Here is a 16970-nt window from a genome sequence, read left to right as displayed (position 1 = left end):
GCGCCGGCTCTGCGCTGGCCGCCCGGGAGGTGCTCTTAAGGTGAAGCCTTAGGAGTCAGAGTGCAAGAAATACCTCGAAATATATCTTCCCTCTCAAAAAAAAAAAAAAAAAACAACCCCACCCCAAAAACATTTTGACACAGGAAATTCCGCTCTTTTACACCAAGAGGGCACATCATTCCCAATTACCATAGAGGAGACTCAGAAGCATTTGTGTTGGAAAAGCCCTCTTCTGAATCCAGCTGCTAAGCCAGCACTAAACGCTGTCCCCAAGTGCCACATCCACACGTCTTTGAAATCCCTCCCGGGATGGTCACTGCCCGGGACAGCTCGTTCCAATGCCTGAGCAGCCTTCCATGAAGAAATGGCATCGCTGCACCAAGGCTGCTGCATCCTTCACTTTCATCTCCACCAGAGACCCGTGAAGAGATGGATACTCAAAGGAAAACTGTTATTTCTTGCAGTCTTATTTCCTCCTGTGCCAGGCTGAGGGATGTTGAAACACACACTAATGAAGACCATATTTCTTATATATGGCAGTTTTCTTTATTGATTGCTTGATGTGAAACAATATCAATCTGGATTTTTTTTTTCCCCACACATTACAAAAAAAATTTAAATTGGCTCAGTCTGCAATCTTTTAAGCACAGCCATATTAATTATGAGAAAAAAAAAAGAAAAAAAAAAGGAAAAAAAAAAACAAACTGAAAAAACCCTCTAAAAAGTCTACCAAATAGAGCATTTACAAATGCACAAAAAACATGCCACTTTGGCTTTATGGGGAAAAAATATTGTCTTCTAGATTAAAAAAAAATCTTTTAACATAAATAAGTTAGTATAATTTCTCAGTGTCTTTACAGAGTTATGTACACAGGTACACTTCAAACTTTTTTTTTTTATTTTTACATACAGGTACACAGGCAACGTAGAAATACTGTTTAAAGATGTAGTATCCCTTTTCCTCTCACAGACAAACACTTCGGGAAGTGGGTCAGATCAGAAAACAACAATATTCCAGATTCAGAGCAAAAGCCTTCCAGATTAGGTTTAAAAATAATAATAATCAGGAAATGTAATCACGTGGGATGATCTTACACAACTTTTTACAGGCTATCAGTTTTGGTATATGGATTTGGGGGGGGTGGGAAGGTGGGGAACTTCTGCTACTACATAACGGAATCATCACAGCTCCCACCTCTGCAGTTCAATGCTGTAGGAAGAAATTTCACAATAATCTGCTCTGAGCAGTTACCATGATGATACATTAAAAAAAAATTCTTAAAAAATTAAAAAATAAAAAAAGAAAAAACACTGTGGACCCACTTAAAGGGACAATACATCTTTAAGTAATAAAAAACCTACACTGCTTCTCTTCATAGATTTCTTGGCTTGCTAGATTGTGAAAGCAAGTTCCAATCAGTCACCCTCTTCCAGTCCCTCCCCCCTCCCAACAAGTTTTATGTGCTACATAAGGTAAAAACTATATACACAGGTAGTACAATGAAGCAAATAAGGAAACACCTAATTGCACAATGCTACATCCAATGCTTTTAGAGGCAGGTCTTTTAAGAGTGCCTAAAATTTAGTGTTATTGTTTTTGTTGCTGTTGTTTTGTTGCTGGTTTTTGTTTTGTTTTTGTTTTTTTCAGTGCTTGTACAGGACCTCCATCTCCCGGAGATCGGCGATATGTATTTTTTTTCCTTTCCCACTACAACTTTACATCTTCCTCTCTTCATCGCCGCCCGCCGCACCCGACGAACGAGGACGCGCACATCCTCTGCTCTGCAAGGGGAAAAATGAAGGCAAAAAAAAAAAAGAAAAAAAGAAAAAAAGAAGACGCGGGGGGAAAGCGATTAGAAAACATCGACAAGAAACGCGATCCGCGGCGCAACCGGTTCAAACCGACACCGCATCCCCGGGGCGGGCGGGCCCAGCCCGGGCGGGGCCCCCGCCGCCCCCCCTCCCTCCATCCATCCATCCATCCATCCATCCATCCATCCATCCATCCATCCATCCATCCATCCATCCATCCATCCCTCGGCGGGGAACGCGGGGGGACCCCTCCCGTGCCCCCACCCCCAAAAGCGGGCGGGAGTAGCGGCATTCGCATGGCCGCGCTCGGCCACGGCTCACCCCAGCGGGACTAATTTGTTGCAACTTCTGCTTTACAGCTTAATCTCTCTCTCTCTCTCTCTCTCTCCCGGCACAATCGCAAATCGTTTTTGTTGTAAAGCTCGCTCCTAACCTCGGCTCCCAAACCGCCGGCGCAATTTTTACCAACTCTCTCTCCCCGCCCCAGCCCTCGCCTTAAAACAAAACAACAAAAATGGGGTAGGGGAGAAGGAAAAAAAAAAAAGCAAAAAAGGAAGGGGAAAAAAAAAGCTTCACAACCCAGCCTACCATTAACCCGCTCCCTTCCCCCTGCCAGCCTCTAAACCAAACCAAAACAACAAAAAAAAAAAAGGGGGGGGGGGGGGAACAACCCCAAACCAAACAAAAACAAAACAACCTCGCATTGCTCGGATTTTGAGAAAGTGACCGGATTCCCCTCAAACCCAACTTCTTGACTTATTTCTCCCGCAGTGCGAGGTGGCCGCAAGGCTGACACTGGAGGTGAAAGCGCCCCGGGGGCGGGGGACAGGGGAAGCCCCCCGAAATCCGCCGGCATCTGACATGATGCACCAGCCGCGCTTGCAGCTCCGTCCCTGCACCCGCACGGTCCTTGGGAATGCCTGTCCCCGGTGCCCATCCCGCGGGAAGGCAGGGTCAGTCCCACCGCAGCCCCTGCCCCAGCCCCCTGACGCTGCCGAGCCCAGGCTGGGCTTCGCTCCTTGTTTTGTTCTTTTCAAGCCCTGCGCCTCCCACTCCCCACCCTCCAACACACACCCATTGCCGAGCGCTCGGGGAAAGCCACCCTTCGTCGGAGAAAACACCCCTCGGCGAGCCCACAGGGGCACTCAGCCCCCTCCCCACCCCCTCAGAGACGCGGGTCACCCCTTCTTTCCCTTCCTCGCATCCTAATGCCAGACCCTAAAGGGGACTGACCTAAACGCTTTACGTTTGATGTCTTCCCGGGCTTGATTTCTTGGGTGTTTGCTCCACTGAACTGGCATTGGGGGAGTCTTCTGAAACCTCTTCTTCTGTTGTGTTGGCTCTTTTATTTTGAGGAGAGGAATCTACGAGGGGAAAATTAAAAACAAGGTGGGGCGGGGGGGGAGGAAAAATATTAAAATATTTTCCTTCCAGATGTTTGCTCGGCATCCAGGGGGGATAGACGGAACCGAGGGGGAATATTCCCAGATCCCCATGTCAGGTATTGGCTGCGAGCAGGGGGTGGGGAAGTGGGCTTCTCCCCTAGATAGGAGACCCAAGTTCCCACTTTTCGGCCAAAATCCGTATTAGTTTTTTGCTGAGCGCTGTGAACCTCCTCCCACCTGGGCAGGAGCCCGGGTCCCCGCAGCGGGGCGGCGAGGGGTCGGGGGATCTGACCCGCGTCTAAGGGCTCTTCCTTGCAAATCATCTACCGGCTCCCACTCCAGGCGGGACCCCCGGGACTGCAAACACTGCCAGGGCTTTTTCAGGGGGACAGGGGCTCGGGGGGGTGGCACACCGAGCCGGTGCCACGCGTGGCAGGGGCGGAGTGGCCGGAGCGCCGGCGCTGACACGAGTGGGACGCGGGGCAGAGCCGTGGGGTACCTTACCATCGGCCGCGGGTCTTTTCCTCTGGGCAGTGCACTGCTCTGCTAAGTCCGTCTGATTTTCTGAAACATCAGTCTTTTGAGCTACACAGTGAGTGTCCTCTGAGATTCCCTGAGAACCGACAAAAACCACGGTTTGGCAATTCCCGTTTACATCCAAGCTCTGGCGGCCGGCGGACTTGCAGACGGCTTTCCGTAGCCGGGGGGGTCTGAAGTAGAAGTCGGGCGAGCTCCCCTTCTCCACGGCTTGCCACTCGTACCTGCCTTCCAGCGGCCTGTGATTCTGGAAATCGAAATTCCACTTCCTCTGGTACGCCTCCTCCATCTCCTGCAGGTGTTTCTTGAACTCCCGGTTGAGCTCTTCGTGGTTCACCGGCCCGAAGAGGTTCCGGCACGCTGACGGCTTCGGGTACTCCGACTGCCTGGCCTCCATGCGCTCCAGGGTAGGGCTCCCATTAGAAATGCGCACGTTTGACATCTCCCCGCACGCTGTGGCTCCGGCCGGCGGTTCTTGCGCTCGCTGCTCTCTCTCTCCGCGGCCTCCGCCGCCCTTTTATTTCCCGGCGCCCGGCGGCTCCGCTCCGCGCCTCCGCTCCGCGCTGCCCCGCGCTGCGGCCCCGCCTCGGCTCCGCTCGCCCTCGGCCCGCGGAGAAGGGGCGAGGAGGCGCCCTTGCATAAGCGCCGGCCCGGGGATGAGCCCCGAGAGCCGCCGCTGCCGCCGCCGGGGAGCCCCGGGCGGGTGAGGAGCGGAGCGCGGCGCTGCCCCCGCGGTGCCGGTCCGCCGCCGGTGGCGATGGCGCTGGTGCCGACGGTGCCCCTGCCGATCGCACCGCCGCCGCGTAGTAAAAGCGAGACGGAAAAAAACAAGAGGCGAGCCCTTTTCTCGGTTGCCCAATATGGCGATTGAAGGGAGGCTGACGAAGAAGAAAATGATTGACAGCACGGGTCTATTTAAACAGCCCGGCCGCGCCATTGGTTACGGCGGCGGGCGCCGCCCCGTCCGCCCGGCCCTGCCCCGCAGCCGCCGCCGCTCTAAAGGTGGGACGGGGCGGGCTGGGAGCCCGGGGGAAAACGGCAGGGGTGGGACGGTATCGCCGAGCCTCTTCTCGTCATCCCTCGGGGGGATTTGTGCCACCCCACAAAAACACGCACCCCGTCCGCTGCTGGCCTGAGCGCCTGCGGGATGGTGACGGCTGGTTTTGAGCCGGGGCTGTGACAGGAGCGTCCCACCGCTCTGGTTTGCCCGGGTTGGGCTCTGGCCACACGTCCCCGACGAGGCTGAGCACCTCCGGGTACGCCGCGGGGACCAGCACCTGACCCGCAGCGCCCTGAGCCCGCTGCTGCGGAGATCGGGCTGGTGGCTCCTGCTGCCAAAACCATCATCTGCCCTCTCGCAGAGAAAGGACTAGGTTAAGAAATGTCTCTAAAATAACCTCTGCCGCGATTTCAGATGTCAGCTACTCGGGGAAAGAAAAAAAAATAATTCATTGGGGTTTGTCCTGTTTGTGTGCTCAAAAGATTAGATGAGCAAAGAGTCACAGCCAGGGATTTTTTCTAAGCAACTTCCTCGAATAGTCAGAGCAGGTGTGGTGGACATAAGAGCAATCATGCAGTCCTCTCTGGTCCCCTTTTCTCCAGCTCTTTCCACAGGCATCTTCACTCACCAGGCAGGGCAGCCCCCAGTGTGTTGTGTGACACTGTGGGTTCTATCAGGCACCAAAGGTTATGACATTTCCAGGTGCCCAGATCCAGTGACTGAATCTTTGGAGGGTCCTGAAGGTTCTTCACACCAATCCTTCTGGGCAGGCCAAGCAACCCTGCCCTAACTTTACAGTGGGAGGATCATAGTAGAAAGCTATCTCAACAAGGCAGGGGTCAGTATAATGGGTTTAGCTGGCTGAGATGAGGGTCAGCAGGTTTGGCCTTGAAGACATGGAGATTTTACACTCTGGAGAGAGGACACAACCTTCACACAGTGCTCAAGCCCAGGCCAGCACTTTGCTGGCCATCATCAGACTCAAGGCCTCCAGCTTCTGCTCACAGCACTCAGCAGGGTAATCTCAGTATCATCAGACCCAAGTTCAAAAAAATTATGTGTACAGGCAAAAAAAAAAAAAAAACAAAAAACCCAAAAAAAACACCAAAAAAAACCCCAACCAAAACAAATTAGATTAGTTTAAAAACCACAAGGTTGAAATTCATTATTAGCCAAGTTTTTTTTATTAATATGCTGGAGATTTTAGTACTTGGAAGTTGTTTTTCAACTGCTCTCAGAAACTACAAGTTTCAGCAATTCACTTGCAGAAAATTAAAGCTAAGGTCTGCAGGACCTGAGATGGTTTTTTTTTTGGAGTTGCAAGTCCATGATAAAACTCCATCAACTGGAAAAAGTGGGCCTGCATCTGCTGTATTTGCAGGATTTCATCTTCATTTCTCTAGGCTTTCCTGTCTTTGGCTTCCATTGCCACCAGCAAGGAAGCTCCATTTCAAGCTTCATTTTCTCTGTCAGGTGTAGGGACCCTGAGCTTGTTTTGTTGATCCACACGAGGAAGTTGTAACTAAATGATCTGCAGAAAGTGTCTGAGGATGCCCAGGGGGTTTCCCTGCTGGTAACCTGCTGAGTGTCCCACCCCAGACTCCTCAGGTGAGGAGTTCCCATTCTCTGCTCTCTGGGAGTCTCCCTAATCCACAAGGGAAAGGCAACCCTCTTGTCTGTAGGATTATGACAATTGTACCAGAGTGTAAACACAAACTAGGAGGAAAAAAAAGTGTGGGGAGTGTGGGTTTCGAGAAACTGAAACCTTTACTGCCCACGAGTAAAGCAGCAGCAACATGACAGCAGTGCAACAGAGAGCACTGATTTATCTGAAGCCTTTGGAAAAGGAAAAAAAAAAAAGTTACTGTAGGACAAGAATCTTCTGGGGTTTTTTTTGTTGTTGTTCTGTTTATACTTCCCTTAGCACAAGGGCCTGAGACTGAGTCCCTGGATGCTGTACAAGTATATTGAGCGCGAATAATTAAATCCAAAGGGGAGGAGGAGGAGGAGGGGGGATGGGGGAGGAGAAGAGGGGCGCGAATAATTTAAGCCGCTGATGGAAGCAACGGAGAAAATGAAAGAGGAGTGGTCTGCCCCTCTGTTTATCCCTCTATCCCTTCTCTGTCACCCTGCCTCGCTCTCGGAGGGACTGGGGAGAGGGAAAGGGGAGGGGATGTACCCCCGCAGCCGCGGTAGCTGCGCGTCTTTCCGGGGGCAGCGCAGCCCCCAGCCCGCGCCGCCGGCAACGCTGGGGTCGCGCTGGGACAAATCATCAGGAAAGGGGGTAAAATTAAGGAGAAAAATTTAAAAAAAAAAAATCAGAATGTCTCCCCCGGGGTGGGAGCATCCGCATCCCCGGAGCATCCGCGGCTGTGCTGGGGGATCGGGGTTGGTCCCCCCTCCTCTTCCTCGGGATCTCGGCAATCCACCTTAAATCGCTGCGGCTGCAGGGGAAAAAAAAAGAAAGAAAGAAAAAGAAAAGAAAAAAAAAGAAGAAGAAGAAAAAAAAGAAGGCTGTGTCTGCACGACCTTGCCATGATCTAAAGTGTTTTGTTTACAGTCAGGCACCCCCGATGGCTGCAGCAAATCGGGACAGAGGCAGGCGCCCGCCCGTAGTAGCAGTGAAGCGTGGAGGGGGAAAAAAAAAATACAGGAAAAAAATATACTCGAAAGTCCCGGAGTGAAGCTGTGGAAAGATCAGAGCGCCATCGTCTTGCCAGAGAGGGGCACAGCAGCGGGGCTGCGGGGGAGGCGGTGCGGGGAGGGCGCGGGGGCAGCGCCGAGCCTCCCCCGCGCAGCTCCAGCCTCCGCAGCCCGCTCTGCCCCCGCTGGAGATGCGGCCAGCCAAAGATCGGGGGAGAGGATTAGAGGGAGAAAGGAAAACAAGGAAAACAAACAACAACACGAAAGCCCAAACCCCAAACAAAACTTGGAGGAGTGAAGCAGGAAGGAGGGAGGAGTGTTTGTAGGGAGGTCTGGGCGAAGAATGTCCTGGCTCCTCTAAGAGGCTCTGGACACCCTGTCCCCTCTCTTCCCGCTACCCCCTCCTCGCTCTTGTTTGGGCTTTTCCCCTGGCAGAGCTGCTCGCTGCTTTTCTTTCCTACAGAATGGCTTAGGCAAGCCTCCCTTCTCCTTTCTGGCCACTCGCCTTCCCCAGCACCTTCTAAGGCTGTCCAGTGAACAGCAAAGCCCATCCAAACCGCACACACAAAGCACCTGGGTTGCTCGGGATTTTATATATTTCCTTGCAAACAGGGGGGAAACTGGGAATCATACCTGGGCTCCTCCACCAGGAGGATGAAGAAAGCAGGGATATGGCATGACCCATCTGGAGGTTTGAGGAGGTTTGTTCCTAACCCACCTCAGCTGTTACTGAGCCAGTGCCACTTCCCCACCTCTCCAGGTCTTCAGGCCAAGTGCTGATTTCTTCAAGAGATGTGGGGCGAGCCTGCTATGAGATTTGGGGGGCAGGCCCCAAGTATTCACCATATAATATTCACTTAACAGGAGCCCTTCCCTTCTGGGCAGGAATAGGACCCGGTGAGGCTCAGCAGCAGAGACTGTCAGGAAGGACAGAGCCATCCTGACAGTGTACAAAGGCTCTGGGACACAATCCAGCAGTGCCCAGGGGCAGAGCACTGCCTAGGGGGGCAAGGAGTGCAAGTGGCAACTGAGACCTTCTGCTCATTTGCTGTAAACTCTAGAGGGAGCCTAAGGACAGAGATCAGGCCAGGGCTTGGCCTTGCTGCTGGCAGCGTCCCCGGTGCCCGCCTGGCTGTCCCTGCAGGTCCCGCTGCCATCGCTGCTGCGGGCTCTGCTCCGCTCCCCTCTCGGCAGCAGCAGCCCCCTGGCTCAGGTGCCAGGACCAGCCCAAGGGATTTTGAGTCCTTGTGGGAGTGCTGGCTGCAGGTACAGCTTGGGATTTGGGATGTCCTTACTGGGATTTGTTTTAAAGGGCAAGTGCTGTGTCAGAAATGCCTCTTCTGTGCTATAACCATAGGGCAGGTTACACAGTTATGTCTGCAGAAGATACAGGTTCAATTACTAGCACTGAAAGTACTCATTCCAAAGAGAGAACTCTCTGCAGCTCTCTGCTTGTCACCAGCTTCCCTTGACTTGCTAAAGGAGCAGTCCTTCTGAAATACCCTGATTTTGTCTCAGGGAAGACTCTTCTGGTCCGGCTCAGACAGTTTTAGTTTTGTTTTTCTTTTTGTTTGACGTGCAAAATAGGAGCAAGTTTGAACTGCCCCTGAAGCACAGGTGAAGCCAGGAGTGTCCTACAGCCAGCAGTGATGGATGGACTTTTCTGGGTAACCAACTTCTCCTTTTTCAAACCAGGAACAAGAAAGAGGATGTTAATATACAGTCTCTAAAAATAAATACACACACTTGCACGTGATTATGTTGAGTTATTCCAGCAAACACTACTGTTATAGAGGTGAGGCCTAAATCAGTAAATTGATTGCTTGCTGTGAAGTGACCTAATTTCTCTGAAGAAAACACACCATATGAAAAAAAAAGTAATCTTCAGTCCAACTCTATGTCTGTAAGACTTCTCATTTAATACATCACATAACCTATGCCACTTTGTTAGAGTAGCAAATTTTTTAACATAAGAGTCCTAACCAGAGGCTTCTTATGGCAGCTAAAGTTCTTTTCCCTTTCCGTGCTCCTTCCCTTCCCTCCTGCTCCTCTCTTCCTCCCTTTCCCCTTCTCCTTCCCTTTCCTTCTCCTCCTCTCCCTCCCCCTCTCCCTTTCCAGGGTGTGGAGAGGATTAACCTGCTCTGTGTTTATAAAGTTCTGAGTATCAAAAGCCCAAAGCAAGAGCTGAGCACCAACAATAACCAGGAACTGTTATTGTCACTATGAGATTAAAGAGCTTTCCAGCCCCTTGCTCTGCCACCTATGCCTTTAAGAAAGTTTCCCAACAGAAGAATTATGTGCAGTGGAAATGAGTTGTCCTGTTTTTCTACAAAGCCTGAAGTGAACCTTTCTGGGAAGGGAATGATATTTTGTAGCGATGTTTTCTCAAGTACAATTCTTTAGGTTCCCGAGTGATGACACATTGTACAGCAATGCTCTTGGCACAAGGCGTTCATCTGTGAGAAGGGATGCTGGCCCCATTTCTTACAGCCATTCATTAAATAAAAACACCCTGTGTCATGTGTTATGTTCCTCTGAAATGTTTAACGTTTTTAGTGCCTGAAATTATATGGTGCCTGGATAATTTTTTTTTCCCAGAACACAGCACTAACCTCTAAGTCAGTTACTGAACACTGTTGGAAGAGCTTGTTATTTTTCGTTAGTGTTGTGTTTTGTTTTCATTTGGTAGGATCCCAACTTCATGCAACAGGCTTTTTCAGAAATACAGAACTATGTAAATGTGATGCTTACAGCTGACCACAAAGAGGCCGCTCACCAAAAAAATACCCTGACATAAAAACATCTGCATATGTTAGAATTTTAGGCATTCTGGGTGCTGTTTACATGAGAATCTATCCTAGTTCTCTTTTTTACTTTTATTTTTCTTTTTTATTTCATTTTTTCTTCTTTTTCTTGATTTTCCTTCTTTTTACTTTTTTCTTTCTTTTCCTTTCTTTTCTTTTTCCTTTTTTAATTTTTTTCTTTTTCTTTCCCAATGGGCTGTATTAATTGCCTTAGGATCAAGAGGTCTACAAACATCTTCCTTATATAAACAGAGGAACTGGTCTGGCTAATTTCTAAGCCCTTTAAGGAAGATGACCCATCTCACATACCAAAATGATGGCATGAAGAAACAGATTACTATCAGGGCTTGGGATCTGAGTTCTGGTTCTGGCTTCCCTTGGCCATGTCATGCACATTGCTGCAACTCTTGGCACCTCCATTTCTTCCCTCACCCTTTTCCTAATCTGTTTAGACTTTTAGCCATTGGAAACGCTCTGTTTGTACAGTACCACATCTTGTTTGTGTTAACCAACCTAGCAAGGCAATTGTACAGCTCCAGGATGCAAAAGCCAGGGCATTAACCTACAGTAATGGGATGTTATTACAGAGGAAGATGGAAAGTGCGTTCTGCAAGCATCTGGCAGTGGGAAAGGTGTTATGACGTAGATGACAGGCATTTCAGAGAATCATAGTATCACAAAATGGCTTGGGGTGGAAGGGACTTAAAGATCATCCAGTTTTCCACCCTCCTGCCTTGGGCAGTGCCACCTTCCACTATCCCAGGTTGCTCCAAACCCCATCCAACCTGGTCTTGGGCACTTCCAGGGATGGGGCAGCCACAGCTTCTCTGGGCACCCTGTGCCAGGGCCTCACCACCCTCACAGGGAAGAATTTCTTCCTAAACTCAGTCTTGGGCACTTCCAGGGATGGGGCAGCCACAGCTTCTCTGGGCACTCTGTGCCAGGACATCACCACCCTCACAGGGAAGAATTTGTTCCTAAACTTGCTCTCTGTCAGTGTGAAACCCTTTCCCCTTGCCCTGTGACTCCAGGCCCTAATAAAAAGCAGTGCTCCACCACCATCCTTCCAGCTGTGCCCACCAGGATGGTCCTGCCAGGGCAAGACCATCCTGAGCCCAGTTAGCAAGGGGCTGCATCAGTGCTCCTGACCCTGTTCAAGACTGACCTAAACCAGCCAAGCCTAAAAAAGTAGAGCAAGCTGACAAAAATGCAAATGCTTTCACTGAAGCCAGTCTATGAGTGCTCCTGACCCTGTTCAAGACTGACCTAAACCAGCCAAGCCTAAAAAAGTAGAGCAAGCTGGCAAGTCAAATAGCAAATGCTCTTTCACTGAAGCCAGTCTATCGCAAAATGCACTGTGGCCATGATTTCAGTGGCTTATGAGAAAGATGGAAAAAGAGAGACCTTTTATTGACCAGCACTTGTTCTGGGTTTCCCTCATAAGGAGTTAAATGTTTCTCTGAGCAGAAGCCTAATCTGCTGTGATTTTGACTCTTACAAGCTGCTTGGTTTGTTCTGGCTGCCAGCAGCTAAACTGGGACACCTATTCAAAGAGGAGTACCTAAAAGCATCACTTTAAAGGACTTGTCACCTTGTTATCTCTAGTTTGAAAGGCTTTTTGAGAACAACATCCACTCAGGATGTTTGCAAAGGATAAAGTTATCATCGCAAATATCACGGTTTATATTTAATAACTGACTTGAATGACAGCAATTAAACAGCTAATACTGTGAGAGGCCCTGGCAATCCTCCTTTCCTTCTGTTGCCCCCCACCCCAAGTCTGCAAAAGACAGGTGGGAAGTAAAAAAAAAGCAGCAAAAGCTGTGGTCTGACTCAAAAATTGTTCCTTGGATCTCTGCAACAATGTCCTTACAGAAGTTCTTCTATTCCTGGTGGTCTCCAGCACTCTCAAGCCATGGTCAACCTCTCAGAACTCCTTTGCCCTTCAAAGCCAATGAAAACCACCAAAAATTAACCCAACCCCTCCTCTGTCCTTGTGGGTGTCTTTTTGAGCCTACAGCCCCCTGTTGTTTCTAGGGGGGGCTGAAGAACCTGAGCACAGCCAGAGCTTCCCAGGCAAGCAGGGAGCCTTTTCTTGCAAGCCTTCAGAGCAAACTGTGAGACCTTGCTAGACCCTGCCTTGGGTTTGCCTCGCACTGGTGTGGTTGGTTTGCTCAGCCCCAGAGTTAGAAACAGAAACCCCAACTCTCATCATGCAGAAGAGCCTGGTCAGCCACCCAACAGGCCACATGAAGCCTGCTGAGCAGTCAGGGCCAGCTCCTCCAAGGCATTCAGGTGGGTAAGCACCTTTGGAAACCTGTCTGCTGGTTGGCAAGAAGCCTTCTCGGGTGGGAAGGGGGAGGTTGGGATGGCTCTGAGGGTGCAAAGTCGCTTCAGGGATTTCATAACGCTGGGTTTTCAAAAAAATACTATGTTGGGGTTCTTTATCATTTCTTCTGCTCTTTTGAGGCTTCCTCCTTACCCACAGGAACCAGAAGCTCATTCTGCTGTGAAGGAAGGATTCGAGGATTGTGGCAGTAGCATGGCTTCAGGACCATGAGGTTTAAGACAAAAGCAGAACAGTGATAAGTGCTCACAACAGGAGCTGAGGCCCACTTTGGCCACACAAGGGAGAAGTGGAATTCAGCTCTGGACATAGGACCTGGAGAAGTATTTGAGAAGACTTTCCAAAGGTTCAAAGGTTAGGTTCAAAGCTACTGAAGTCTTGTTTTCAAGAGTGACTTTAGCATTAGGGCACCTCGACTTCATTACAGTCAGGCAGACCTCCAAGGTAACATTCTCAAAAATAGTTACATCGATGTCATGTAACTACATGGTTTTGCTGCCTGTGAAAAAATGTTTCTATTTAATTGAAGTGATTTAATTTGGTCCTAGAGCTTCTGTGAATGTTCCTAGCAATGTTTTAAAATAGCCATTTGTTTCTTCTTACAAATTGAGGATTTTTGTAAGGGTGATTTAGTGGAATCTCTTGGTGAGAACAGAAGCATCTTCTGCAGCTTTCTTGTCTCCCTGCTAATTCTTGGTAGATAAAGCTAATGATAATGCTAATAAACTGGTTTTCTTTGGTACATTCAGATATTGGGCACCTGTAGCTTGGGCCCTGAGAGCTAGTTACTTCTGAGCAATTTTACAGAGTTTGTATTTAATTAATAAGTAATTTGATTCTTTTCCTTTTTGACCTCTACCAAGTGATAACAGCCTATCTTTCAGAAAGTCAACTACGAGGCTTTCTTTTCCCCAGCAAGTACAGAACTCTAGGCCTGGCAAAGGGCCAGAGCACACAGGGACAATGTTCCACAGTAACATTTTGTACCTCATTAAAAAAAATAACAACAACAACAATAGCCGACTCGCACAACGTGAAATAAAATACCTTTCTTCTCCTCCTCCCTTTGTTTTAGAAATATTCATTTACTCATCATACTTCCCATAAAAATGCCTGCACACATACACATTCACACTGGATTTTTCTGCTGAAGAAATGATGTGTTAAGATGTCCTGTATTATTTTTATGAATCTAGTTTGGCTTACATCAAGCTGCTGTGAAAGATCCCCCATCTCAAGGTCTCTATGGCAAGGGATTTCTGGGTGACTGATGGTTTGGATTACTTCAGTTTGGGGGTGCTTCTCTTTAAAAAATCCCCAGAAACCCATTGCTTCTGTGTTCACTCATACTGAGTACCTCAAAGTCGAGAGACTGCTAAGTCACTCTGGAAAATACTGGCCTGGAAGACTTCACCCATCTGTGCAAACACACCACAATCCAATTAAACTGGCAGACTTTGCAATTATTTGCAGATTTCCACAATCTGGCAGCAGCAAGCAGATACAGCCTGTGTTGCATAAGCGACTTGTCGCAAGCCCGTGTGCCCCATGGCCTGACAGAGCTCCCCAAAATCCTGGAGGAGGAGGAGTGGGCAGCGTGGTGTGTCCTGCAGATGAGCACACACCAAGGGATGGGCTTCAGTGCCAAAAGCATCCCCTAGCTGAGCTCCTGGCCCCAGAAGGGCAGGATTAAATATTACACTTTACTGCAGCATCCCCTCCACAGCTACAACATCACAAAGCCAATTTGAGAGGTTTCCATCCTTTGCCACTTATTCTTACATCAGCTTTAAGCAAGGTCTTTAAAATTAAACTGAAATGTAAGAAAAGAAATTAACAAAAATAAGAGGGTTGTGCAAGGGAAATAATCCAGATGATTTTGCAGCCGTGCTACAAACTGTTGCACTTTTACCACTGACAAAAAGGGAGGTCAAAAAGTGGCCTTTTCTGAGGAAGCAAAGAAGATGCTAAACTCAGTAGTAACCACAGGACTACTTCCCCAACCTGTGTCAGCACAGAGCTAATGTTTGTGCTAGCAGAGGGAGTGAGGCTTGGAGAAGGGGTGAGCTGGATGATTTCTGTGGCAGTGCCCCATAGAGTGTTTGTAGGGGATGGGATTCCCTCTGCCAGACAGATTAAGATGCTCCAAGGCTCAAAAGTACTTTGAGCACTCAAAGATACTTTCAATCCAAAGAAGCAGTGTGTTTGAAATTAATCACATTAGTCCAAGCTTCAGGCTAACTTCTTAAAATCTAGGCCTAGACTCTTGTAAAAAGCCCACCAAAACAAAACTCCTTCAAAGTAACTTTTTTCCTGCCATCACCATTTCCAGCTGCACATTTTCACCCTGGCTTCACCTTCTCCCTCAGTTGGGTGGATGCTCCTCTTGGGCACGGTTTTAGCTAGGCCTGGGAGGTGCCTCAGGTTAAATTAGTAATAAAGGGTGGAGTTTGTTTAATATTCAGTGTGGCTCCCAGGTCTGGTTCACAGCACAGCCCCACCACAGCGGTGTTGGCAGGACCCCCAGGTCAGTACATGGTAGGCACTGAATCTTGGCCCCAGGTGCTCAGCCTTGGAGGGAATTCCCAGTCCTCAGCTGGTCCTACCAGCCGGTATTTCCATGCAACATGAGAGGGAGATCCCCCAGAGGAAATGAGACATTTTCACAAGCTGTGAGGTCACGATGTGAGTGGACCTGAAGCAGCTAGTGGAGCTGAAGCAGCACTTTGAGCAAGGATCCAAGTAGGTGAGCAGTAGGAAAGGCTGAGGTGGGAAGCTCTGGCCTGAGACCTGCTGCTCTCAAGAGCTGCTCTAGTAACCAGCCATGGAACAGCAAGGAACACTCGGCTCTGCACAAGCCCAAAACCCACAGGAGGAGGGGATGAGGGAAGTGAGATCTCTTTAAACTGTGGAACCCAGCCTGTGTGGGAGACCCATCTCAGCTGGGTGAGTCTGCACCATTTCAGCAGCCTTTTCTCTCAAGATCTACAGCCATGAAGATGCTCAGACTCCTCTTTTTCAGAAACGAGGAATCAATCCCTTCAAATCATGACTGTGTCCTCCCCCACAGCACAGAGCTCATCCAGCAGCTTCCATTTCAGATCCCACCTGCACCCCAACCAACAACTCTCCCAGGTCATCCAGCCTGGGGATTGTTGCTTGTCTTTTGGGGTTGTTTCAAGTTCAAGGCCTAAACCACAGGTCTTTTTAAAATTTATATATATACATATACATATATATATATATATATATATATATATATATATATATATATATATATATATATATATATATATATATATATATATATATATATATAAAATAAATTCTCTCTAATTCTTTTGTTCTGATATTTATTTGTGTCATGCAAAATGAAAATATTTCACTAGAGGAGAGCTAACAGGCTCTAAGATGAGCAGTTCAATAGTCTTCTCTGAACATCCATTTAAAAATGGATCCAAGTAGCATGACGTTCTAGCCATGTGGTGTAGGCACCTTCATAGAAATACATGTTTTTTTAAAATATATATATATATATATATATATATATATATATATATATATATATATATATATATAAAATAAATTCTCTCTAATTCTTTTGTTCTGATATTTATTTGTGTCATGCAAAATGAAAATATTTCACTAGAGGAGAGCTAACAGGCTCTAAGATGAGCAGTTCAATAGTCTTCTCTGAACATCTATATATATATATAATAAATTCTCTCTATTTCTTTTGTTCTGATATTTATTTATGTCATGCAAGATGAAAATATTTCACTAGAGGAGAGCTAACAGGCTCTAAGATGAGCAGTTCAATAGTCTTCTCTGAACATCCATTTAAAAATGGATCCAAGTAGCATGACGTTCTAGCCATGTGGTGTAGGCACCTTCATAGAAATAAGAGAGAAAATAGATGGAAAAGCAGCAAAGTTAAAAGAAATAGTTCCAGTTGTGGATAACACAACTCAGACTTTTAATCTTGAGGCTGGGATTTGCCTCCATTATTGCTGATACATCCCCCTTTCTCCTTATTCCTATAGAGTATCTTCTTGCCAGCTCCTGCATTGTAGCCACATTTCTCTTCACAGAGAAAAACAAGGCACAATTCTTCCCAAGAATATTTCTGAGATTCACATTCTCTGAACCTCAGAGAATGGAGGACAATTCTTATCATTTGCTGTGCCTGTGTTTGTGCTAAAGTAGAATGCAATATGGAGATTGTTTACCCAAAGTGATGGTGTTTTGTTTCCTTGGCCAATGTGTGTGTGTGTGTGTTGGGACTGATGGCTGGCAGTCACAAGATGAGTGTAGTTGTGTGCAGAGTTGAGTGCTTGGCAGATTCAGTTTAGTTGTAATGTAATATAGTGTGATATAATATAGAATAAAATAGTATAATAAAGTAATTAATTAGCCTTCTGATAAGATGGAATCCTCCTCAT

At 47.9% G+C, this 16970-nt stretch overlaps 1 protein-coding gene across 1 annotated transcript; it reads right to left on the bottom strand.

Moving 5' to 3' along the window:
* Positions 1-523: 523 nt before the first annotated feature.
* Positions 524-4609, bottom strand: CDKN1B (cyclin dependent kinase inhibitor 1B). Its single transcript, XM_039708092.1, has 3 exons — positions 3702-4609; positions 3046-3176; positions 524-1782 (listed from the first exon to the last, which is right to left on the bottom strand). The coding sequence occupies exons 1-2, from the start codon at positions 4174-4176 to the stop codon at positions 3055-3057; spliced, it is 597 nt and encodes a 198-aa protein (XP_039564026.1). The 5' UTR covers positions 4177-4609; the 3' UTR covers positions 524-1782; positions 3046-3054.
* Positions 4610-16970: the final 12361 nt, after the last annotated feature.

This window comes from Passer montanus, unplaced genomic scaffold (assembly GCF_014805655.1).
Source record: "Passer montanus isolate IOZ18808 unplaced genomic scaffold, ASM1480565v1 scaffold20, whole genome shotgun sequence".
Lineage (NCBI taxonomy): Eukaryota > Metazoa > Chordata > Aves > Passeriformes > Passeridae > Passer > Passer montanus.
This window is presented reverse-complemented; position numbering and strand designations above follow the sequence as displayed.

Bases quoted from the DNA above. Each gene is read 5' to 3' on its own strand.
- CDKN1B (XM_039708092.1), bottom strand. From the start codon at position 4,176: ATGTCAAACGTGCGCATTTCTAATGGGAGCCCTACCCTGGAGCGCATG. The intron at 3,177-3,701 runs GTAAGGTACCCC...TTCCCCTCGTAG, and splicing joins GAAAAGACCCGCGGCCGATG to ATTCCTCTCCTCAAAATAAA.